Genomic DNA, 26,801 nt, shown 5'->3' with positions numbered 1-26,801 from the left:
TGTGTGTTTCTTGTTTTGTTTTTGTTTTGTTTTTCTCAGTAAGAAAGCCTTCAGGGGGTTAAGTAGAGTAATCATAACATGATATATTTTGGGAACTGTGACAGATGCTTCATTGAGACAATTGCATTGGACATGAACTCTGGTGTCTCATATCTGACCACCTCCCCTTGGTGGGGAGGCCTGGTGGCACTCAGAGAAAGAACAAGCAGGTTACCAAGAAGTGACTTGATAGCCTATGACCAGATAGTGGGGGAGGAGGTCCCCTCGGTCATAGACCTAGGGGAAGGGAATAGGGTGAAAGCGGGAGGGAGGGAGGAATGGGAGGATATAAGTGATGGGATAACAATTGAGTTGTAATCTGAATAAATTTAAAAAATAATTAAATAATAAAAAAGAAACAATTGCCTTGGGGCCATAGGGGAGCAGATTAAGTGTTTGGAAGGTCCTTGCAGTCTTCTTGGTAAAAGGTGGTGGAGTCTCAGAAAGGCTCAGAAAACTGCAAGTGCTGAGCACTTGTCTTATTTAAACTAGTTTGTCAAAGTAGGGCCAACAGGATTTCTTTAGATTCTCTTTCAAAGAAAAATTAAACAGAAAAAGGAAGAAAGAGGGACAGAGGGACAAGAGGAAGGAGGGGGTCAAGGAGTGACCCCTAAGGTCAAGAAAAATCCCTAAGAGCTGAGAAGTAAAACAGAATAAGCACTGTTATCAAGAAAGGTTCTGTCAACAGAGGATGGTTTTGAGATGAAAAAGCTCAGTAACCCGGAAGGGGACAGCTTACTTGTGACTAGACGTCTGCTCTATGTAGTATTTATATTAACATTAGGAATGTCAAAGCCCACAGTGTATGGATAAGAATGTCATCTTTTTAACATTCTAGGTTATTGACAACACAGGGCACCTGGAAAGTTCTAAATAGACCCTTGCTTCTTGCGAGTGAGTGGAAAAGACGTCTGTGAGTGAAGGAAGTCACCCGTGAAAAGTCGCCCCTCAGGGGAAGGGGCGGCAGGCAGGCTACATCTTTTAGGTGGTAGCATTGCTATTCGGGGCTCAATAGTCAATCACCTTGGCATAAATTAAAGGCAACCTTAGCATGTCAGCCTCATTGTGTGACCACAGACTCTCCAGCTTCCTCACAGTTTCCTGAAGCGGTGAGACAGCAAAACCCTCAAGGTCTTTCAATGTCACAACGGAGTCCACCAACCCCGTTATGGCTGAAGAACCTTAAGCCTGTCCTGTTTCATGAAATCCCTAGAAATTAGCTTTCTTACTGGAAGCAAAGGAGCCGATAGACTCTGATTGTTGCAACTCCTCCTCCGTTTCACCCATCATCTGGAAACAAGTATGGTTTTTAGGACTGCTGCATTTTAGACGTCAAAGCCCAGCTCTCTGCTGGGTACTTGAGATACACATTGGAATAGTAACAGCATTATGAAATGACATTATGCTTTATAAAGGACTTGCGTGCATTATCTCTTTGGTCCCTATCATCATGAGGCGTTTTACCCATTTCTGCTTTTGTATAAAGGCCCTGGTTCCAAGTGTCTGTGCTGGTTTGATTGAGATGCACACACTCCCCACACACTCAGGCATTTGAACACTTGGTCCCCAGTTAGTGGTGCTCTCCGTGGGAAGTTTGGGAAGTGTGGCTTTGCTGGAGAAAGTATGTCACTGGGTGTAAACCTCCAGTTTGCTTTCTCGTCTCTCTGATTCTGATTGATATGATGATCTCTTAGATCTCTCTCTGTTCCTGTTGCGTGCCACCACATCTGCAAACTATAGCCCAGCCAGCTCTCCTTTCGTTAGGTTGCCTTGGTCATGGCATTTTTACCACAGTAACTGAAAAATAGCCACTACAGTGTCTCAGTGGCACGTTCCTTCCCTCCCAAGTCCCCAGTTCTATCATACTGGGTCTATTTTGATCTCCTCTCGACAAGAACTCAGTACCTGCTCATCATAAAGACCCTGGAAACATTATCAACTGCCGCCTCTCTGTGCCACTTGCCATTCCCCACGCCCATGTTCTGAGAGAGGGAGATGCTGGCGATGGCTGAGTGCTAGAAAGGTACGTGTGTCGAAGCTCTTTACTCTTGTAAATAGACTCTGTTCTGGGCCTAACACTCAATATTATCATGGTGGACTGTCTGATATGATGTCTTGGGAGCATGGAGGATTTTCCCATAGGTCATTGGTATGCCCCAAGCATCCTAGAACAGCAGGCATCTTCCAAGTGGGCATCACAGCTATGTGGGGGGGGGTGTGCATGCGCGCACGTGGTGTGTGTGTGTGTGTGTGTGTGTGTGTGTGTGTGTGCGTGCATGTGCGCTCGCACCACAAACTCATGTCTAGAATGGCTGATGGGAGAAGCAAGTTAGAGCAAGGAATATTTAACGCACACACCTTTGGATCCTTTGATGTCTGCTACAAAACTGAATATTTTTCACTTCAATCAAACTTTTTATTCATTTAAAATTCTACTACAGAGATATTTGTTGGGGGGGCTAACACACTTATAGTAAATATAGAAGTATACTAAAATTTGTCTTAGCCAAAGAACTAAAACAATAATATGTGCCCATATCCAGGTGCAAAGGTTCTCTTTTTGCTGCTATATTCATTCATAGTTCTCTCTTTATAAGGAAGTAGAATGTACCACTCCTTGACCCAACAAGAAAATACATTTCCATGAGTGGAAATACCCCTCCTTCTTACTCACTCTTCGTCTCACAAGTGATTTCAGTTACAATGATTTTGAGTCACGGAATGAAGTCAGATTATTCTTTGGACGAACTTTCAGATTACACAAAGAAACAGTGCACATCACAGCCAGTTCCAGGAAATGATCTTAAATATGTCTCAGGCCCTTGAAGATTTGTTTGTGATAAGGATTGCATCATCCACGTTGAACATCCGGTGTGAGAGATTCAGGCTGGAGGCATGCCGGCCCTCCTCCTCTGCCTACACTGAAGGAAGAGGCTTTACTGTTAGCCAGAGGCTTCCCTAGCAGCTCTGCTTGGAGATCACCTGGCTTCGGAAACTATGCAGTTCACAGGAAATGGCGGAAAACACTCAAGAAGTAATAAAGAGCTGTCACCAATATTAGTCAAGTAGCCTAGAGTGTAATAAAAACCTAATAATAATAAAACTACTAAGATAGCCACGTTTGCTTCATTGAAATCTGGTAGATCTTGAAGGAAAACATGCCTATATCCTGGGAGACACAGGACATGTAGGACAGCCCAAGCTGTGCTCTAAAATAACAGCGTGATTTAGGAACACCCCAACTAGAGCCTTGAGTGTGTTAGGCGGAAAGGGCCGAGAGAGCGCATCAAGGATAAAACATCGTAAGGAAGTTAAAGGGAGCGGAGGGAAAAGGTGGCTAAACCTGCTTCAGAACAAGCAGTAAAAGAGCAATGAGCTAAAAGCACGTGTGTGTGTGTGTGTGTGTGTGTGTGTGTGTGTGTTACTGACTTAAGAGCAAAGGCAGTTTGTTGAAAGAATTCCTAGCAAAAGTTAACTTTATTAGTATCAGAAAGAGAGTTTTCCCTATCTCGGCTACTTCCATAAGGTCTGGGCAATTGTCATAAATTAGGAGTGGGGAAGGGCACAAGGCCAATTGTCAAAACACAGACGATTCTGGAGCCCAGGCTTCTCACTACTTTTCCTCCTTGCTCTGAAGTCCTTCTGACCTGACTGACTAAGGCCTACCTAGCATTGGCACGTTGTTCCCCGGGAAGGCCCACGGACAGGGTCAGGCTAATGACACAGTCCTTGATCCAATCTTTTATCACTGGAAAGGAAAAAAATGCTCCCTTGCTGTTGAGTTAGTGGAAATGAAGGCACAAAAGCAACAAAGCCACCAGCAATTACAAGGCGTGGCACCCAATTTTCCCTTCTCTCTTGTTCACGAATTCCTAGTCTGCATATAAATCTTCCTCCTAGACTGTGCCACACTCCAGAGGGCCAGCCCCATGGTCTATATTTTTTTTCACCCCCTCATAGGTCCAGTGTCCAGTCCACAGTGGATTAAATCATTTTGTCCACGGCTTGGCCTGGTTTATTTCTTTTCTTGGAATGACTGGAGACAGTGAGGGGAGGTCAGACAGGCTGGCCCGCCAGCTTTACTCTCTACCTTTCTGCTTTTTACCTTCGTAGGATTCAGTCCCTTAGACTGACACGAATTCTCCCTTCTCTTCTGTGTGGTGCAGTATGTCTGTGCAGGCTCATGGTTAGATACTGGTTAAAGGGAAAGAAGGTGGTGATCCTTTGCTAAAAGTTTCGCCTTATCGGAGAGCTCCATACAGGTATTCAAGGCACTGACCCAGCCAATCACAGAGCAGAGCCTTGTTTACCAATAGCCATTACAAGGAAAGTTCTGGGAAGGCTAAGGCAGGATTTAGATTTATCTGATGTCCCTGGTTTTGACATTAGTGCATCAGCAGCACTGGAATTTCATTATGATCTGCTAGTGGCTTTTATCTGCTCATGCCTTTTTAAACAATGTCTTGAGTTCTTACAGAAAGAGAAACCACAGCGGTGAGTCTCGCTTCCCCAGGTTTCTACCTGTCACAGCTCTTTGTCATTTTAGTCTCATTCATGTGCCAACTGTCACGGAGCCAGCGGTTGAGTTCTTTCCAAGCAAACAGACTTAACATCTCTAAGGACATCGATTACAGAGGGTGGCTTTTTCTCTCTGTTAGACTTATTCTGCCCCAGAAAACTGGAGAGGAAATAAAAGTCAGTGCCAGGTTGTCCTTAGCTAGGCTGTGCCTTTCCAGTCACCCCGTGGAGTTCACATGAGCTTTTCTTTAGCCCATGCATGTTAAGGTAGTCTCAAATAGTTCACCTCATAGGCTATCTGTGGCCAATCATTTGGAAGTAGGCCTTTTCTTAAGTCATTTTTAAAAAATTTAAAGATGTATTTTAATAATGTGTTTGTTATATTAATTATGTGTGCAAATGTGTGCATGCGAGTGGAGGTGTCAGATACACCTGGAGTTGGAATCATATGTTGTTGATAGTCACCCTACATGGGTGCTGGAAACAAAACCAGGGTCTTCTGCAAGAGCAGGATGCACTCTTAACTTTGGAGGCATCTCTCCATTCCCCCCAAAATAGATATGCATCTCGTTGGGAACAGATCCAATCTTGGTGTTCATTAGCAATGTAATGAACTGCATCCTAAGGTCAGAAACTGGCTTGTGTCACCATGGTAGCTTGCTTTCTTCTCTACAATAATCAAAGAAAAAGATCATCAGCAGGCCTGGGCTCCCACCTGTACTCCAAACGACTGCAGGGAGTGCTAGGCCTGACTGTTTTCCTCTCTCACAAGCTATCCATTTCCAGCGGTCATGGCTTCCTGGATAGCCTCACAGGAAGTGGCCCAGGCTCTTCTCCAGGGCACCTGTCTCTGTCATTTTCATCCCAGCTCAATAGTTGCTTCTTCTAAGGTGAACCATGGTAGCCGCATTTTCCTTTCTCATCACACAGATAAGCATACCCCAATGCACGAAGAACATGAACTTAAAACGATTCTCCTGTGAACGTCATCTGAAGTCCACGGTGTTGTTTAAAAGCATCTAGAAGGTGAAGAACTGCCTCTAAAGCTCCAGGCTGCATTTGCAGAGCTTAAGTCCTTGTGTCACAGTGGAGAGGACCTGTCCACAAGCGGGCATCAAACTGAACGGGGGAGAAACTTGCTTTCTTCAACATAATTTTCAGCGTCATTTGATTTCCTTGAATTTTTTAAAACTTACTTTCACAAGAACCTTTAAATTAGCAATGGATATATATATGTATACACACACACACACACACACACACATGTATATATTCATATATAAGTTTTTATTACTTTCACAGGAAATAGTAACAATAATAGCTAAAGGGTTGCTTTTAAAGGAAGATTGGTTCAAAGGTTAAAGACTGAAGGCAATATCCATGAGTCTATTATTTGTTTATCACACTAATCATTAACATTGGTCTTATCAATAGAATTTTTAGATAAATTATTTGGGCTTTCTCCCCACTAAAAACTACCACTATAGTATTCCATTAATTATCAGTAATCAACTCTCAAAGAAAAAACCCTCACTTAAAAATATTTTATTTAAAAAAAAAAAAAAAGGCAAACGAAAGAACTGAGTATGCCTTTAACTCCAACCAACACAGCTTGGAGACAGACAGAGAGAGAGAGAGAGAGAGAGAGAGAGAGAGAGAGAGAGAGAGAGAGAGGGTTATGGGCCATCCTGAGTTACACAGTGAGACTGCCTAAGAACACTTTTAAAGCACTGTCCACTAACAGTAAATTCACTCATCTGTTTATATAAACAAATTGATTCAAATATTACATCTGTGCAGTGGTTTTAGTGAAACAATAAGGAAGAGAGTAGTCTTACCAGCTGCCTTGTGGGTTTGTAAGCTGCTGCAGGGCATAGCCGAACTGTTCACTTGAAGGGCCGGAAAATATTTTTGCTCCTGGGAGGCCAACATTGTATGCCAGACAACTTAAAATACCTATTTAAAATTGAAAACATAGTCCATATTTACAATTTCTAATGTAAACATATAATATATTTCTTAAAGAGCATGTTAAGAAAAATAAAACCCAACCCTACATGCCATGATAATTAGGCTCCTTATTGGTTCTGATAAGAAATAAAAACTCCTTAATCTACAGTCCTTACATGGCCCGGCACAGACTACACAGTCCTTACATGGCCCCGGCACAGACTACACAGTCCTTACATGGCCCTGGCACAGACTACACAGTCATTTACAGAATTCATTGCCTTCACGGTCCTCGAAGCAGCTCAGGAGACAGTCACCTTGACTCCACAGAGATTTTTAAGGTTCCAGGTGTGTCTCTCATGTGGTAAGGGGAGGTCAGGATTTGATCAAGACACTGGACTCTTAAACTGCGCTACTGTTTCTTAGACTTATGACATGATTTAAATCCTATTTGTCTTTCTTACAGAGCAAGGCTCTAAGCTACTCACACACAGGGTCTGAAGGGTGCCCTGTTCTTAGACATGGTTTCCATATGAAATGTGTGATAAAACAGTGCTGGGGAGGGAGGAAAGTCTTAGCCTAGGAAATCAGTATAATTTTTCTTTCAGAAAAATGATGCTTTGTAGGATAAAGGTTAAGGCAATGGTACACTATGTTTTTGTTCCAGTGGAAACTGCCAAAAGCACTGTTGTCTTTTTATTTTTCTTCCTCAATGATCAATCAATCAATGACAATCGTGAAAAATAGAACAAAGACCAAAGAAGACAACATGTGATAGACTTTTTTTTTTTCTTTCTGATGGCAAGGGAGAGAAGAACAGGGTTAAATCCATCTGGCACTGAAAGCATTAGTGCTGGGAGTCTTCCTGTCTATAGAAGGGAGCTGTGTGGATTCTGTGTAGCATCAGCATTTATCTTTGCAGAGCCAAAAAAAAAAAAAAAAAAAAAAAAAAAAGACTGGTCTCTTTAAGTGTACCTCACAGCTCCTGTACCCTGCGTCTCCAGAAAGGAAGATTTTTACTTTGGGGGCAGCCTGAGGCCGCATGGTGCATTAGGAGCGTGTTGTTCCATGCACTGGAAGCTTGCATGAAATGGCTTGGTTTTGTTTGTTTGTTTTGTTTTGTTTTACCACTGTGCTTCTGAACTTATGGGAGGAGATTCTATAGACAGTTCCAAAGGAAAAGTGAGGTCAGCCATGAAGCTTTGGGGACTTGAAGTTGTCAATGTGCCTTTTTAAGTGCCAAAAATACTCTACTGGGCGTTTGCTCACTCAAAAAAAAAAAAAAAAAAAAAAAAAAAAAGCCCAGTTCATTTTTTTTTCTTAGAAATATAAGCTTGCCAAGAAGAAAAGGGGAAATACTAATTCTGAAATACTCTGTGACATAATCTGCACAGCCCAACAATTGCAAGTTTGCAAATTTCTATCTCTTCATAGGGACCACTATTCCTTTTTCCTGAGGAAACAAGAAGATTGGTACTCACAATGCTGGTGTTTGCAGCCAACGCTCCATCCTTGCCCCGCTGTGCAGAACCAATGCTACTTAAATATCGATGAGACTTTGAATAGATTAGTCAGAGCCTGAGGAGTTGTGTCAAACACCATCACTTTAAACATGTCTGACACAGGGGAAGTCCATGCAGCTGGACATACAATAATGCAACTCTGTCCCACGGTTAAAAAATCATGCAATAGGAAATGAGGAGGGTGGAGATCAATTTATTACTTAGTGTTAACTTTTACGATACGTGGTGTGTATGGTCGGGGTTATTTCTCTTCATGACAAGCATATGTTTTAAGGAAGGCTTTGTTACGTGCCTTATGTGCCTTTGCTCCTACTGCAATCACAAAATGCAAAAAGACATGCAAGATCACTATTACACTTTTGGGAAACATAATTTTTTAAAAAGTTTTTAAAATTTTTTTTATATATTTTAGTTATATTCTTTCCCCTCCCCCACTCTTTTCTGTCTCCTCACCCATCTGACTTTATCTCTTTTCCTCTCTCTCTTAAAAATTCATCTTACTCTATGTCATCCATTTTTTTACTAAAATGCTGTTGTACGGCACACACATATGTATACGGCATACACATATACAGCACATGTGTGTTATTTTATATGCGTATAGACTTAAATCACGATTTACTTACAAATAAGGAGTCTGGGGTTCACCTTAGCAGCCTGATTGTATTATACACGTATGTATATTAACATTTATGGACAATATTTTCTAAAATGGAAGAAACCATTTCATGTTCCTGTTTAAAACACCCCAAGGTCTTGTTGTAGCACTAAGAACACCTAGTTTCTGCCCAGGGAGAGAGAGAGAGAGAGAGAGAGAGAGAGAGAGAGAGAGAGAGAGAGAGAGAGAGAGAGAGAGGACCTGGGTTAAGTTCCCAACACTTCCATAAAGTGGTTCACAACCATCTGTAACTCCAGTTCCAGGGGATCTGACATTTCTGTCCTCTGCACATACACACACATGCACACACACACACACACACACACACACACACACACACATATGCACATGCTTAGACATGTGCACACTATTAAAAAAATTTTAAAGATCATAAAAACTAAAATTTTCAAAATACAGGTTTGCGAATGCAAATTGCAGTACATTAACTAGATGGAATTTGACACTGCTGTTTAAAAACAGTAATTATGAATGCTATAAAAGAGAATGGAAATGCTCAATGAAAAATATAGTAAAATGACTTTCAGTATAGGAGAAAAATGTTTTAAAAGCCTACAAAATATTAACAGAGCAGGTAATAGAACTGTGAATGAAGAAGTTGCCTGTCTTCTATGTTTCCTGCAGTACATTTTAATATTCTTGAAATAAGTAAATAGAAGGTTAGGACAAGACACTTACTTCCCTTCCTACTGAACACTAGCAGAATGGCATACACGGACAGTTCTCTTCAGCCTCCCGTGTCTCGTCTGACCTTCACACCTTTGTACACACCATGGATAAAAGGTAAAGGCCAGTTCTACCTCACTAGAGTGACTTTAATTCTTAATCCTAGGTATGATCTAAGGTTCAGATTTCTTTAAATAAATGTCTTCATATGTAAAAGACATCAGTTATGCATGCTTTTCATATCTTTTTTTAAAGATTTATTTATACAAATCTCATTATAGATGGTTGTGAGCCAACATGTGGTTGCTGGGAATTGAACTCATGACCTTTGGAAGAGCAGTCAGTGTTCTTAACCTCTGAGCCATCTCTCCAGCCTGCTTTTCATATCTTAAAGGCCTAGATGACAACTCTTCTGTTCTTAGGGAGCCTATGGAATATAGTTCTGTGAAAACTTAGTCGTATCCATGAAACCTGCAGTTTACTCCAGTCACAGCTGTCCACAACAGAAAACTGATGGATTTACTCACACCTGTACTTAATAGGTAGACTTCATTATCTCATTTGAATAATGAGGAGAGATAAACATGTTTTTTGTTTAGATTGTAAGTGTGGGATGGGGAATGGTCTTGTGCGAGATCAGGTGAGGTTAATCCACTAGAAGACAAACCACCTCATGTGGGTGCTTGATTGTTGCCAGCTGAAAAGATCTCATGAACAGACTCTGGGAGGAGATATATAAATGAGCCCCAAACTGGAGGCAAGGTCTGTGGAGACTTGGGAGACTGTTCACTGCTCCACTTCCAGACACTCCTAGAGAGAACCGCTCGAGGGAAGGCTTCGGGGCTCTGGCTGAGGTTGTGGGTTCTGGTTACTCCAGGTTCCAGCAAAAGAAATCCTGCTGATTACGCCAGGAAACTCGCTCCTCGGAACCGATATCCTTACCGCTTTGTTATTGTGTTTGTTAATCCTCTTCTCCTATTGTTTAGGTTAGTAGGATTGTAAGTAGGGTACTCTCAGTTAATAAGTTCATGATACAATATATTTGCTAAGAAAATTGAGCCTACAGAATAAACTTTTTATTTAGTCAGCAAACACTTATCAAGTGTTTACTACACAGTCCATACCACTCTTAGTGGTGGTGTCTTAGTCACTTCTCTGTTCCTGTGAAGGTTCACTATGACTAAAGCAGTGTCTAAAAGGAAGCATTTGGTTGTGGGTTTGCGCACCGTCTCAAGGGGGCGAGCCCATGACCATCGTCGTGGGCACATGATGGCAGATGGGCACATGATGGCAGATGGGCACATGATGGCAGATGGGCCCGTGTGGCCCTGGAGCAATAGCTAAGAGCTTTACATCTGATCCATCAAGTCCACACCTCTTAACCTCTCCCCGAGCAGATCCACCGACTAGGCAGCACGCATTGGAATATCTGAGCTATTCTCGGACAGCCACAGATGGAGACAGTGACACAGATGGGGACAGTTAACTCATAGAGCGGGGTGTGGCCTGGACATAATGTCCCAATGCACAAGTGATTTCTCTCTCTGCACCTGAAAAGCATCTGCAGCTTCTACCAGCCAGGCCTCCCAGGAGTGCAGAGCTGGGCCCCACCACCCTAAAACAGTGGTACTCTGCACCCAGAGATCTGGAGGTCCTGGTCTTGCTGCCCGCATTTTGTTGGTCCTTCTTTAAAAGAGGCTTTCCCCAGCCTCCTCACATTCCAGCATCCCTCTGCGAGAATGGGCTAGAGTGAATCTGAGTAACAGTGTTCATCCCAGCTTGCTCATCTGAGTGACATTCCTAACTTTGAGAATTGTAGACAAATCACATGAAAAAAGACAGCACTGGGAGTACGGAAGACAGAGACTCAACACCTGCCGTGCTGCGCAGGGGCGGGGTCCTTCTGAAAGGCTCGCATTGTTAGTCTCTGAAAATGGACACTTCCTCTAAGGCTTCTTCGATGTATAGAGAATCTACTAATTAATATACTTTCTCATAATACAACGTAATTGGAGATGCCGATTATATATGAATTTCTCGTTTATGTTTTGCGACTCTTCGATAAGTGTCTTCTTATTTAAATGATTCAATTTATTTCAAAGCTAAAATTTTTGAGGCCATTTTTTGAAAGCCTTTACAGAACTTTGGATGTCTAGGTGGTTAGTGTTGTTTGTCTGCATGACAGGGTCTGGAGTCACATAGGAGAAAGGTGAAGGGTTATTTACACTCAGGGCCTGCCTGTGGGGGGCTGCCATGACTAGGTTAATATGGGCAGTGGATTAGTTAACGTGGGAGTCTCGTCTCGAGTGTGGGGGTGGGGCACCCTGCCTTCTAGATCTGAGTAAGTCTTCTTCCAGGACTCTTCCATTTCCTGCCTTTCTCGGTCTCAGCTTCTCTTTCTCCACTGCCATCCCTTGCTCATCTCCCCCGAATGAGTGTGCCGTCACTGTGTTCAATCCTGAACTGGTTTTAAATGATGTCAGATGTCTTGTAGGTTTTTAAATGTCAGTGCTGGGGAATTAAAGAGATTTATCTCTGATAAAGAGATATTTTTCTTGCACAGAGACACAAGTTTAGTTCCCAGGATCCATGATAACAGTGCACAAATAACTGCATGTATAGTTTCCAGGAATCTGGGGATGCCTGCATTGCACACAGTGTACATAGGATCACATGGACAAACACATACACACAAATAAAGACTGTAACATATCAATGCTATAACCAATTGCTATTTAATGGAGGAATGCTTACATACCTTACGGAAGAGCTACCTTTGCTTACGAAACTTCTTGATTAACTTCTGAGAAGACACAAGTTGTAGGACAGTGACAATAGAAGCAGGGTGAGTGTGAAGAGACAGACACAAGGACTGTGGAGCTGGTGATTAAGGACGTAAAAGAAACGCAAAGAAGAGGTAACAACCGGCAATGAGAGGGTGATAATGGGTGGAATTTTATAGGAAGAGGGGAGCCACACACTGCAGCTTAGTCTGGGTGGGGCCACTGGCCTGCCTTTTATCTTCCCTAGCTACACACAAAAATCTGGATGAGGGACTCTGTGGTGGAGATTAAGTGACTCAAGGTTTTAGCCAAGGTAGAGCAACTAGCAGAGTGTTAGTGTTGAAGGAGACGGTCTCTCTGGCTCTCTTGTCCTAAGTGCAGTGTATGAGTTTCCTGTGGCCACTGCAGAGGATCGCTAGAAAGCCAATGGCTTAACACAACAGAAACTTGTTCTGTGAGATGCTGACAGCCAGCGTGTCAGTAGTCTGTGAGCCTTCCTGACAGTCCAGGGAAGACTCTTCTACCTGGAGACTCTGGAGACTCCCAGAGCGTGTCAACCTTTACCCGCATTGCTCTCATCTGTCACACTGTCACGTCAGCTCCTTCTTTGTATTGTATCTGCCTCTGCATCACTTTATATGGTCACCTGTTGTTGGACTTAGTGCCTTCTAGGTAAAAAAAAAAAAAAAAAAAGGAAGCTTTATTTCAAGAGCCATAACCTAACTGCATATGCAGAAGTCTTTTACCAAATAAAGTAGCAGTCACTGGTTCTAGTGGTTAGGACATTCACACACTTTTTTTTCCCAGAAATGACCACTAAAGTCTATGATGGTCTGTTATCTGCCTCCCTGCCAGGTCGCATCCCTGCTTTACGCAAAATACCTAATGTTTCTGCAAAAGTTTAACCCATTCTGTACTAACTATAGGCCCCAAATCTCATCTACCACCAACCCACAGTCCCAAATTCACCACCTAAATTACATATGAGTGATGTTTCAGTTTTGTATCCTAGAACAAGATTTCTTTTCATCTCTACGCTTCCAAATAAGTTATCTATTTCCAACATATAATAAATGGGGTAGACACAGAGAAATTCGATTCCTTCCCAAAAGGCAGAAATCAGAATAAAGGAGTCGCCAGTCTCAAAGAAGTTCGATGTTAGAAGGGGAGTTTTCTCAGATCTCAGGCCCGCGAATAATTGTTATTCATGACTCTGTCCGATGAACTGTCGGCATTACAGGCCTGGCTACCCACAGCAATGGACTTTGAGGTCTTGCTCATCCCATTTAAAATGGTAGCATTTCTATCGGCACCGTGTCCTTAACAACCTTGTAGTACATGTCACGGGGACCTGTGCCAACAGATAAACAGCCATTAAGGGATCTTTCTTGGGTAACATCCTCTGTGCTGGGTAACCTGGCTGTGCCAAGACGGCTGAAGGCTCATGAATTACATCCTAGTCAGCTTTGCAAGACTTTGTCTAGCCAAACATTGTCCTTGCTGGGCATGCCTTTGTTTTTGTTTTTTGTTGTTGTTGTTGTTGTTTGTTTGTTTTTAATTTATTTATTCTTGTTACATCTCAATGTTTATCCCATCCCTTGTATCCTCCCATTCTTCCCTCCCTCCCATCCCATTTTCCCATTATTCCCCTCCCCTATGACTGTTCCTGAGGGGGATTACCTCCCCCTGTATATGATCATAGGGTATCAAGTCTCTTCTTGGTAACCTGCTGTCCTTCCTCTGAGTGACACCAGGTCTCCCCCTCCAGGGGACATGGTCAAATGTGAGGCACCAGAGTACGTGAGAAAGTCATATTACACTCTCCACTCAACTGTGGAGACTGTTCTGACCATTGGCTAGATCTGGGTAGGGGTTTAAAGTTTACTGCCTGTATTGTCCTTGGCTGGTGCCTTAGTTTGAGCGGGACCCCTGGGCCCAAATCTGCTTATCATAATGTTCTACTTGTAGGTTTCTAGGACCCTCTGGATCCTTCTACTTTGCTATTCTCCCATGCTTCTCTCATTTACAGTCCCAATAGGATGTCCTCGCCTCTGTCCCAGTTTCCTGGTAAGTGAGGCTTTCGTGGGACATGCCCCTTGGGCTAGTATGCAGATATAAGTGAGTATATACCATTTGACTCTTTCTGCTTCTGGGTTAACTCACTCATTATAATCATTTCTAGCTCAATCCATTTATCCACAAATTTCAGGAATTCCTTGTTTTTAATAGCTGAATAATATTCCATAGTGTATATGTACCACAGTTTCTTTATCCATTCTTCTACTGATGGACACTTAGGCTGTTTCCATGATCTGGCTATTATGAATAAGGCTGCTATGAACATGGTTGAGCAAATTTTCTTGTTGTGTGCTGGAGCATCTTCTGGGTATATTCCAAGGAGTGGAATAGCTGGGTCTTGCAGAAGCCCTATTCCCATTTTTCTGAGATAGCACCAGATAGATTTCCAAAGTGGCCTTTGTAACGGTGAAAGTCACACTGCTGCTTTGCTCGCACTGGGATTAGCCTGGGAGCTTATTGCCCATAGGTGTGCATCAGGGTGCTGGCATGGCTGGGCTGCAGTAGGAGCCCTCTTCTAGCTTGCAGATGGACGAGTTCTTGCTATTTCTCCTTCACTAGGCAGGCAGACAGGACACCAGTTCCTTGCACGAGGCCTCCCATATGATAACCTAATTATCACCCATAGGCTCACCTTTAAATTCTATCACTGGGGATTTCAATACACAAAATGTGGACAGGCACAACCAGCCCGAATGTTCTGTACTGTGTTTTGCTTTGAAGTCTGGATAGGCTGAGGGTTCTCTGGATTATCAGGGATGGTGGTTCTTCCTCAACATACCTCTTCTTTCCACAGTTGCTATGGTTACCAAGGAAAAGGTATTCCACATTTTCCTCAAGGTACCATATAAAAAGCCTCTTGACAAACAAAGCGATTGTCTTATGGTTTTTATGCTGTGATGGTCAAAAGCAACTTGGGGAGGAAAGGGTTCATTTTGCATATATTTCATATCACGGTTCATATTCAAAGGCTGCCAGGATGGAAAGTCAAACAGGGCAGGAATCTGGAAGCTGGACGTGATGCAGAGGCCATGAAGGAATGTAGCTTACCTCTCGCTCCTCTGTTAAGACTTGCTCAGTCTGTGTTCTTATGGCATCCAAGACCATCAGCTCAGGAGTTACACCAGGCACAATGGGCTGAGCCCTACAGGCCTGCCTACACCCAGTCTCATGCAGCCATTTTCACAACTGACCTTTCCTCCTTTCAGGTGACTCCAGCATGTGCCAGATTGACAGAAAACTAGCCAGAACAGCAACAGCCATAGGTTTTAGGGACTAAGTGGTGACTTATTTTTGAGGGGATATCATTCAATACAATAAAGTTGGTAAGGTAAGAATGGAGAATAACATTTGCCCTCCTCGCCCTCCCCCAGAGGGTTCAGCTTACATTGAATGACACTGGTAGATAAATACATCTACTCAGGACAAAGAATGGGCTTGCAAACCTCTTGCAGTAAAAAGCAAGTTCTTAATTTCATTACCTCTTTCTGTGGACAATGTACTGTACACATAGATGTTCACTTAGCCTTTCCACACAGCTGCTGTGAAACTAGCCACAGTGGATCAAAGGGAGCCGGTGTCGGCCAGCTCATCCTGCTTGCTAAGCTGTGAGTGGTAATATCTTTTTTTCTCTTGTTCGCAAATATCTTTACAGTGAGTGCATATATCATGTATTAGCCAATTAATCTATGTTCACATCAGGGAAATATCATCACTTGCCTGGTCAGAAATAAACATCTAAATACATTACTCAGGCTGAGGGAATGCCATGGGCTCCACTCAAAAGTCCTGCAAAGAAGCCCTAGTTTCTACCAAGAGTGCAATTAGAGACTGACAGGGAGCGACTCAAATTAAATGAGGCCATTACAGTGGAACTCTAGTCCAACATGACCAATTTCCTTCCAAGATGAGGAGAGATACCAGGGCTATCTCTCGCTGCACACACACACACAGACACACACAAACACCATAAAACACACCCATACCACACCATGCACACACCATACACACACCTGTAACACACCATGCACACACCATACACACACCTGTAACACACCATGCACACACCATACACACACCTGTAACACACCATGCACACACCATACACACACCCGTAACACACCATGCACACACCATACACACACCCATACCACACCATGCACACACCATACACACACCTGTAACACACCATGCACACACCATACACACACCTGTAACACACCATGCACACACCATACACACACCCATACCACACCATGCACACACCATACACACACCTGTAACACACCATGCACACACCATACACACACCTGTAACACACCATGCACACACCATACACACACCCGTAACACACCATGCACACACCATACACACACCTGTAACACACCATGCACACACCATACACACACCCGTAACACACCATGCACACACCATACACACACCCGTAACACACCATGCACACACCATACACACACCTGTAACACACCATGCACACACCCATACCACACCCATACCACACCATGCACACACCATGCACACACCTGTAACACACCATGCACACACCATGCACACACCTGTAACACACCATGCACACACCATGCACACACCTGTAACACACCATGCACACACCATGCACACACCTGTAACACACCATGCACACACCATACATACATATAAACCACACACACACCACACCACACACACCACACATACATATCGCACATACCACACACACAAACGTACACCACACAGACCACACCACACTGGGAACACACCATATATACAAACTACACACACCGTACAAACACACCCATATCACACACTCTCCACACAGCACACACACTGCACACACATAAACACCACATCACTCACACTCCGTACGTACATACCGCACACACACACACAAAGGACCACGCACAGACAAAACGAGAGGATGGCCATCTGCAAGAGGCCCACCCATTGCAGTAGCTGTCCCCAGAGCATTTAGACTGCTGGCCTCTGTAACTATTAGAAAACAAATTTCTGTTAGTTAAGCCACTTTGTCTGCAGTATTTGTGATGCAGTGCTAGGCAGTGCTAGGAGACTAATGAGGGTGAAGTGTAGTTCTCTCAGAAAATTTCAATTTATTGCTCTAGGTTTCGAAGATCCTGTCCATACAGGCATACATATAAATATGAAGAAAGATATAAATATGTTCCAGATGTTTCACATAACGTTCATATTCTTGTGAAAAATTTAAAGGTGTGTGCGTGCATACGTGCGTGCGTGCATGCATGTGTGTGCGTGTGTGCATGTGTGTGCATGCGTGCGTGTGTGTGTGTGTGTGTATGTGTGTGTGTGTGTGTGTGTGTGTGTGTGTGTTTACAGGGGTTAGAGGGGTAGCCAGAAGGAGGAGGAAGAAAGAGAAGAGAAACTGCATCAAGTCCTGGGGAAGGGCTGCATGTGCCCAGGGCATTTCAAAGCCTTTTCACATTTCAGCCGTTCGATCTTGAAGGCAAGAAACATCGCAAAAGTCTCACTGTAATTGTTTCTTGCATCCATTTACTGTGACTTGGTGCCATCCTAGCAACTCAATAGATTTTCTTCATTTTCAAAAGGGGCGCAGGAGGGCGAGCTGCGTTTGGCAGATGCTTTGTCTCCTGACAACCGAACTGGAGACAGTGAAATAAGCTCGCTGGCCCAGAGGCTGCTGGGAGAACTCCTGAAAACTCCTCCATTGAATCCTGTCTTTGACTTCTCCCTAAATGCCTTCTGTGGGAAAGAGAAACCCGTTTCCTGTCTGGTCTCCCGCTACCTCTTTCTATAGTTGGCAAGCCAAGGCTTGTTACCTACCTTGGTCACTACCAAGTGGGTTTCACATATCTTCAGATAGTGTGTGGTGGAAACCATCATAATGAAAGTGAGCATTGCTTGTTCCGTCTCTGACCACAGGGAACTTCTCTAAAGCCTTTTGTAAAATGATTTTTTTATATACTACATTCTTATCACACCTCTTCCTGGATGCTTCCCACTTCCCCTCCTACCCAACTCCACACACTTTCTTTCTCTACAGTCTTTAATTTTGTTTTTATGATTATACTAGAATTACATTTCTCCACTTTCCTGTAAGCCCTCCTATATGTCCCTCCCAAATTCATGGCCTCTATTTTCCACTAATTGTTATCATGGTGTTGCACAGAGAGAAAGAGAGAGACAGACGTGTGTGTGTGTGTGTGTGTGTGTGTGTGTGTGCGTATGTGTGTATATGTGTGTATGTGTGTGTGTATGTGTGTATGTGTGTGTGTGTGTGTACATACCTATTCCTAATTATATCCTTTCAGTCTATGTAATGTTACTCGTGTATATGCTCTCAGGAGTGACTTTGGCACTGGGCATCGATTGGTGCACTCTTCCCTGGGAAGCCAGCTCTTCCTCTCCCAGTTTCTGCTGCTCATAGATCTCTCGGTCCACTCTCTCTGTCCACTCTCTCTGTCCACTCTCTCAGTCTACTCTCTCTGTCCACCCTCACATGCCTGTGGGTGTGATCCTTGTTGAGACCACACTTTGCATGCAGTCTTTCCTGGTCACCTGAGCCATCCTTCACTTGTCCTTTTAGTGTCTCCTTGATAAGCCCCAGTCCTCTCCAGCTGCATCTCGGGAAGGGGTTCGGTCCTCAGCTTCATGTTCAGACATCCTCTACCACTAGGACTGTGGTCCTCAGCGTTCCTAAGGCCACGGCACTTTAAACAATTCCTCATGCTAGTTGTGATGAGCCCCAAACCATAACATTTTATTTTTGTTGATACTTCATAACTGTAATTTTGCTGCTGTTATGAATAGAATTTTAAATATCTGTGCTTTCCAATGGTTTTAGGTGGCCACTGTGAAAGGGTCATTTGACTGCAAAGGCATTGCAGCCCACAGGTTGAGGACCACTGCTCTAGGACCTCTCTCCTCACTCACCTAGAGCTCACACAGCTGACAGCCTGACACTCCCTCCCCCACCACACATCCGATCTAATCTGTCCCTTTGTTTTCTGTGAGCTTCACTCCCCTCCCCCCCCCCGAAAAAAAGCCATGTATTCACTTGCACTGCCCCTCAGCTACTCTCACACATCAACCTCTCAAAGATTCTTCCCCTAGCACCATGGTGGACAAACTATAGTGTCCCCACCTCCTGACACACGTGCCTTTAAGTGAAGGTAGGACCCTCAGCTTTATACATGTAAAGATTAATAAAGAAAACAGAAGCAGATGTCATGTGAGGAACTGAAAAGTAATTTGTCAGGCAGGCAGTCAAACCTGCCTTCTACAAGAGTCTGAAAAGGCCCCAGTGGAGCCATGTCCAGACTTTGGTGCCTCAGAAACTCAGAAAAGCACACACTCTTTGACATCAGCACAGCTGATGGCAATTCTCATACCATAATATAAGCAACACAGAATCTATCCACAACATAATGCCCCATTTCCACCCAGCATTCTCCGTCTTCTTCTTTATGTTTTATTTATTTTTATTCATAATCTAGTAGAATTTCTGTGTCATATGCTTTAGTGTCTGCCTAATCCATTAAAAGGTGTAAGGGGAGACACAATGTTTTGCAGGGGTTAAAGCTTCCAAAATTTGAGGAAAGTTCTTCAATAAACAAAATAATTTTTCTAGAAAATGTAGAGATAAAATATTTATTTGGAGTGACAAAAACAACCCTAGGAATCTTTTTTAAAAACCGTCAATAAAATCATAATTTCCTAAACAGGTCTACAGTAATCTTTTTCCTGCAGTTTGTGGCTGTACATTTTTTTTATCACCTCTTCAAATGACAGTTTTATAAAATAATTTTCTAAAGGCAACATCCTGATTCATTTCTTTTTTTTTTTTTTTTTTTTTTTTTTTTTTTTTTCTTTTTTTAGCATGGTAAAATTATACCATTCAAGTATGCCCCATTCCTCAGCAAATTTTGTTTTTAATGTCATGTAAAAGTCTGGAATTGTTTCCCAATTGTATAGTAGTTAGGGCATTTCAAGGCATCTTATGTTTTCTTTTATAGGAATTAATCCAGAATTCTGAATTCCAAAACTTAATCATTGGCTTGTGTTTGATGTTTCTGCTGTTGAAATATGTTTGAAGAGAGACAGTAGTTTAACATTTTCATATTTAATAAAAATATCAGCCTGTGTGAGTGTGTGGGACAGGGCCTGTCCCTAAAACAAGATCACATGCTTCGTTTACACTTAGCCTTCCATGTCTCTAAGAGTAAGGACCATACTTAATTACTAGCTGCCGTACAGTCCCATACTTAGAGCAGTGGCTATCAGTAGTAACTGTTGAATGAACAAAAAACCAATTACTTTGCCTTTCCTCTGAACAATAAGTTGCTTATGTAATAGTGGGTGAGCAACAAAGACATGTTTAACCAAGAAATGACTCAGTGTTCTGTCTGGTTCAAAGCAAGGGCTGGTATGCAAGGTGGCTTATAGAGACAGATTAGTAGATACATGAATGGCTACACGTTACACATTATTCTGTATAAATTCAAGTCATAAATGCATGCATTAAAAGTATATACTGTACATACATAGTATATACAAATACACATAGTTTATTTTCTATTTAGAAATCTATAGAATAGTGGTCCTCACCCTTCCTAATGCTGTGACTCTTTAATACAGTCCCTCATCATGTGCTGACCCTCAACCATAAAATTACATTGTTGCTTCTTCATAACTGTAATCTTGCTAAAGTAAATCCCTGACCTTTGACCCCCCCCAAAGGGGTAGCAACCCACAGGTTGAAAACCACAGTGAAACATGCTGAGACTCACAGCCAAACTTTGGGGTGGAGCGCAGGGAGTCTTATGGACGAGTTGGGGGATAGAAGGACCTGGAGAGGACAGGAACTACACAAGAAGACTAATAGAGCCAAAAAATCTTGGCCCAAGGGGGTCTGCAGAGACTGATGCACTGACCAAGGACTGTGCATGGTGAGGATCTAGACCCCCTTCTCAGATGTTATTGATAGGCAGCACAGTCTCCTTGTGGGTCCCATAATATGGGGAGTAGGGACTGTTTCTGACATGGACTCTGGTGTCCACTCGTGGGTCACTTCCCCCTGGTGGGGCCGCCTTGCCAGGCCACAGAGGAAGAGGATACAGGCAGTCCTGATGAGACTTGATAGGCTTGGGTAAGATAATAGGGGAGGAGGGCTCCCCTTTTCTGAGGATTAGGGGGAGGGGGGATGAAGGATGGTAAGTGGGACCAGGATGGGGTAAAATTGGGATGTAAAGTGAATAAATTAAAATTTAGGAAAAATAAAGAAGAAAGAGAGAAAACCCTTGCTATGGAACAGCTAACTTTTCTTCTTATGTAGTTGCAGGAGAACCCTAAAAAGAAGATTGTTCACATTTGAAAGTAGGATGGCAGAATTACGCCAAAGACAAAAGTTATTTATTTTTTTATGTGAAAAAAATTATCCAGTAATGGAGCAAGGGAAATAGTGTGTCATGGTGTCTAAAAGCTTGGTCTGTGGGGTTTGAGCAGGCTTATGGCCAAGCTTCTCAGTCTATGGCAGCTGCTGCCTTCTCACCCTGAAATGGGTCAACACATGCGCTTCCCATGTGCTTCCTGAACATCACATAACGCATGAGAGAAACTCTCAACCAAGTGCCTGACCTGTGATGGGCACAGAGGAAAAGCCAGTTTCCCTCTGTGTTTACTCTTAGGATCATTGCACATGGCTGAGGTAGCACACACTTCTTGGGGGGAATTTCACAAAGCATACCACTTACTAGAACACAGTCACTCTGGCCACACACAGAACAGCGTATCCAGAACAAATTCCCGTTTACTCTTCCAAATCTGCTGCATCATGAGTAGCTGTATGCCAGTGTGGCTGCACTTTGCTGATACACAGAAAAAGCATACCATAAAACCCAAGAAAATAGAGTTAGTCCATGGGCCCTCCCAGGAAGCCGCAGTGACAGGAAGTGGGTCATGCAGACCCTGCTATGGAATGACGCAAACAGGTTTCAACTCTAACTGCAGCAAAATCATTACCCAGAATACACATGGCTACGAGAAATGGTCACAGGTCACATAGAATCTTCTAAACACACACACACACACACACACACACACACACACACACACACAGCCACAGGAAATCCGGTTTTCAGTAGCATTGTCTTCAGGATAAAAAGGATTACAGATGCAGATAGAAGGTGCCTGCTTCCTCCAGAAGCTGTTAGGTTGAGTTGCAGGCCTCTGGGGATGAGGTCATGCCACGTACAATGAAGCTCTGTAATGCTTGGCTTGCACACACGATGCACACTAAAAAGCATGCAAGCCAAATGCAGAAAAGGACTCCTTCAACTTCTTGTGAATGTAGTGGCAAAGCCTGCGCTTGGCTCTCATGGAGAAAGAAAAATGCACTGGTAGAGTGTTGCATACGTAGTCTTAGCATCTGAGAGGGAGCGCCTGCCCAGGCCTTTTCAGCTCCCCAGTGTCTCACTCTCAAGTGGAACGTGATACCATAAGTAACTGGTTGATAGGAAAAATGAATGAATACCAGCCTATGGATTTATAATACGCAAAACTCCCTCTCATTTATAACAATTACACTTGATCCTCCCTGGGAACCAACAAAGCAGAAAACAATTTGCTCGCGATTTACATAAAGGTACCTAGAAAAGTGATGGCATGTAACCTGCTCTTCACAATTACTGTTCTATGTAGCCACCAGCAGGAAATGCTCTCGGTGCGGGCTTGTTTTCTCCAGTGGCTCCCCTTGAAGGGACATTTGGGAATGTCTGACATACTTTTGATTGTCACCCCAAGGCTGCTCTATCTGGTGGGTGGAGGCCAGGCATGCCCACCCCCTCTCCCGCTCTTAGAAGAGTTACCAAGCCTCAGATGTCGGCTTTGCTGGTGTCTGAACTGTAGTCTAAACAGTGAGCGGGGGCTTGTAAGCAGCATTAAGTTGTTTAAGTTTCCGTGGTGGACTATTCTGATACTCTTCCACCGGGTCATGAGTCTCATTCTCCTCCCCTGAGGAGAATGGAGTTTGCTCATTGCTTGGATGAATAGGTGCAGTGATGTGATTACCAAGCCAAAGACAGAAGGTCCCGGGTTGCCTGCAGCATCTCTTTAAACTTTCTATTATTTTTAATCATGTGTATAAATGTGTCTCTGTGTAGGTATAAGCAAATTAATGCAGGTGTCCTTGGAGGTCAGAGGCGTTGGGCCTCCTTGGATCTGGAGACAGATGTGGCTGTGAGCCAGCGAGCCACCCTCTGTGGTGGCTGGGAGCTGAACATCAGGCCCTCTCCATGAGCAGAGTGTGCGCTGCACCGCCAGCTCCTTTCATAGTACCTTTTTGAGACAAGTCACCACACATGAAGTCAGGTTACCCAGGAGGTGCAGCGCTATGGAGAGCAAAGGACGCCCCACAGAAAGAGATAGCCACCTGCTTTCTGACAGAAGCAAATGGCAGTGTCCCCAGCCAGGACACCACTTAAAGTCCCAACCTAATAAACTACGAGACATAATAATTGGTGGTTGACCTGTTAAGACACTGGCTTTGGGTGGCTCTTTGCATGGTGCTAAGTAAACAGTGCAGCCTGCAGACTCGGCCATAGTGAACTGCTGTGACAAACAGAATGTCTTCCCTCCCTGCGTAAGGGTTCTAACGTATTGAAGTGCTGAGCATCCTGTTCAAGTGACAGCTGTTGGGACTGTATGCGACAAAAGAAAAAAAAAAGACAAAAAGGAGGTTTTGTCCAGGAAATTTTCAGAGAACATCTTGAAAACACATACAGAACACTGTGTGTTAGACTCCTGGGCTTTAGTCATTTCAAATTCCAGGTGTAAAAATAGGGGGTAGGAAGTGAATTCTATGACCTTTTCAGATTTCTTTTGGGCCTACATCAGATGACCCTAGCTCTAAATTCTTTAACCTGAGTCTGCAGATACTTTTCACAAAATATACTTCCAAAAGTGTAACTTGGAAGCAGCGATTCCTTGTGAATAATTACAAAAAGTCAATGAAAATTTTGACACAAACTACCATATAGACACTCAAGAACACACATAGATACACCCTATCCCCTCCATGCCCTACCATAGACACACCACAGACACCCCCCATAACTATATACACACACCACATATACACATATAGACACAGCATGCACACAACCACAACTCACCACACATATACCACATAGATACACATAGACACGCATACATGCATGCACACCACATAGACACGTGCATGTGCGTACACACACACACACACACACACACACACACACACACACACACACAGAGAGAGACACACACCATGTCTGTAATTGCAATGTTGCTTTAAGAAATCATCCAAAAGGAAACAGGAGAAAAAATTCTTGTGCCATGACTTTATGGCTACATTATATACAGCAGGAGTGAGGGAAACCCCACAGGAAGTAACCTAAATATCCAACAATGGGACAATAGCTGGCCAGGAGAAGGCAGGATACATTGACTCATGCCTGAAGGAAGACTGCTTAATGCACAGATTTTCCTCGTAAGTCATAGCATTGACTCTTTCAGATTTAGAAGTATTCACTAAATCTTCACCACTGTGTCTGGGAGCAGCTCTAAAACAACAAAGTCAACAAAACCATATATATATATGTATATATATATATATATATATGTATATATATATATGAAACAGTGACTAGAATATGCACACTTGGGTAGGCCAGCAAAGCTGAGACACCAAGACAGCAGCTCACTTCCCTGCTGACCTCAGTTGGGGAAATGTGCATTGGGAAAACCCCGTGTTCTGCTGCCACGTTCCTGTCCTACCACAGACGCACCTCTACCATTGATTTTGGGGTTCTAAATATAGAAGCTCACCTTCTTCTGTAGTTTCTCTTTCACAGTTTCAGATCCTCACAATGAGCCATGATCCAAATAGTAAAATGGGGATTTTTAGAAACAACTTATAATTCCTACTTTGCATGCCAGCCTAAGCAGCCCGATGGTGAGCTCTCCTCCTCTGTGCTCCAGGAGTATTAACTACCCCTCTCTCAAGCATATCCAAGCTACTTGCCTGTTAGCCACTCACTGGCCATCTTGTGTCTATCACAGTCTTACAGAGATTGTGCTCAGGTCTTCCTTACACAGCAGGCTGATGCCACATCACAGTGTCTGTGTTAGCTACCTCACGTCAACTTAGCACATGGGCATTGCATCATGGCAAAGGAAAAGGTACAGGGACGCTGTATGCTTTTGAGGGAGACCGTATTCACACAACTTTGTTATGGAACTTTTATAATTGTCCTTTTATTATCATTATTATTATTATTATTATTATTATTATTATTATTATTATTATTATTATTATGTACTGTTCGTAAATTAGTATTTTTCTGTGCCTATTTTCTTTTTTGCTTGAAAGAAGATATTATGGTCTCAATACATCATGTAGACTAGGGTGACTAATAATTCTCTATCTTCCTGTGTTGGGGATTGCAGGTGTATACTACCATAATTGTGTTTAATTTATAAATAAAAACTACCATATACATGTATGTATAGGTGAGAACAGAACATAAAAATGTTATAATATCTATAGTTTCAGGCATCCCTTGGGAGTATTGACATGTAACCCCCCGAAGATGACAGAGGTCATTTTAAACACGCCCTAGTGACTAGGTAAATTTGTAAATACAAATTGTGAGAAATGGAACATCAATTTTACGTGTGACTGAAAGAAAGGAAAATGAGAAACAAAAAATGCATGTGAAGAAATATTTTAATACTTTAAGGCATGCTGGTTGAGAAACTTCATGAGGAAAATAAGGAAAAGTATGAAAATAAGACCCCCAAATTACTGAAATGGACATAAATGTGACAGGTAAATAATAAGTGAAACTGAAAGTTTCTTTCTCAACAGCATTTATGAATCTCATAGCCTTACAGTGAGAATCATCCAGAACAGAGGTGACAATAAGTTGTCACTATGGATCTTACATGAATTAGAGCTGAGGTTATTTATGAAAATCATTTCACGTCCATTGACATTTTAAATGAACAAGTTTATAGACAAGGACAACTTATAAATATAAGACAAGATGCTCATGTGTTTGGATTTGGCCCTGCAACTCACTTTGTGACCTGTACCTTGCTTCTGCAGCTCAGCTCAGTCCTAACGCTTGACTCAGCCCTGTGACCCTGCATGTTGGGTCTGCAGCAGCACCTCCAGCATCTCTCCAAAGGGTTCACTACCCAGCCTCCCGCGAAGATCCTGTTCGCATGCCCACCAGTGTTTTGTCTCTGACTCCTGTAAGGCAGCCTTGAATTCTGATGAAGCATCTTATCTAAACCCTGTAACTTACACACACACACACACACACACACACACACACACACACACTGACTGTGCAGTATGAGATGTTGTGGTGGTTTGAATGCAAATGGCCCCCGTAGGCTCATATATTTGAGTGATTGGCCCCCAGTTGGTGGGACTGTTTGGGAAGGATCACAGGTGTGGTCTTATTGAAGGAGGTGTGTCACTGGTGGTGGGCTTCAAAGTTTTAAAGCCCATGTCAT

At 43.0% G+C, this 26,801-nt stretch overlaps 1 protein-coding gene across 1 annotated transcript in view; it reads right to left on the bottom strand.

Moving 5' to 3' along the window:
- Window positions 1-26,801, bottom strand: part of Itga2 (integrin subunit alpha 2) — a 95,308-nt gene that overhangs the window by 57,526 nt on the left and 10,981 nt on the right. Inside the window, exon 2 of the mRNA XM_051172366.1 lies at window positions 6,396-6,513. Coding sequence (XP_051028323.1) covers window positions 6,396-6,513 — 118 coding nt within the window. The remainder of the gene's footprint in view (window positions 1-6,395; window positions 6,514-26,801) is intronic.

The sequence above is a fragment of the Acomys russatus genome, chromosome 30, assembly GCF_903995435.1.
Source record: "Acomys russatus chromosome 30, mAcoRus1.1, whole genome shotgun sequence".
Taxonomy (NCBI): domain Eukaryota; kingdom Metazoa; phylum Chordata; class Mammalia; order Rodentia; family Muridae; genus Acomys; species Acomys russatus.
This window is presented reverse-complemented; position numbering and strand designations above follow the sequence as displayed.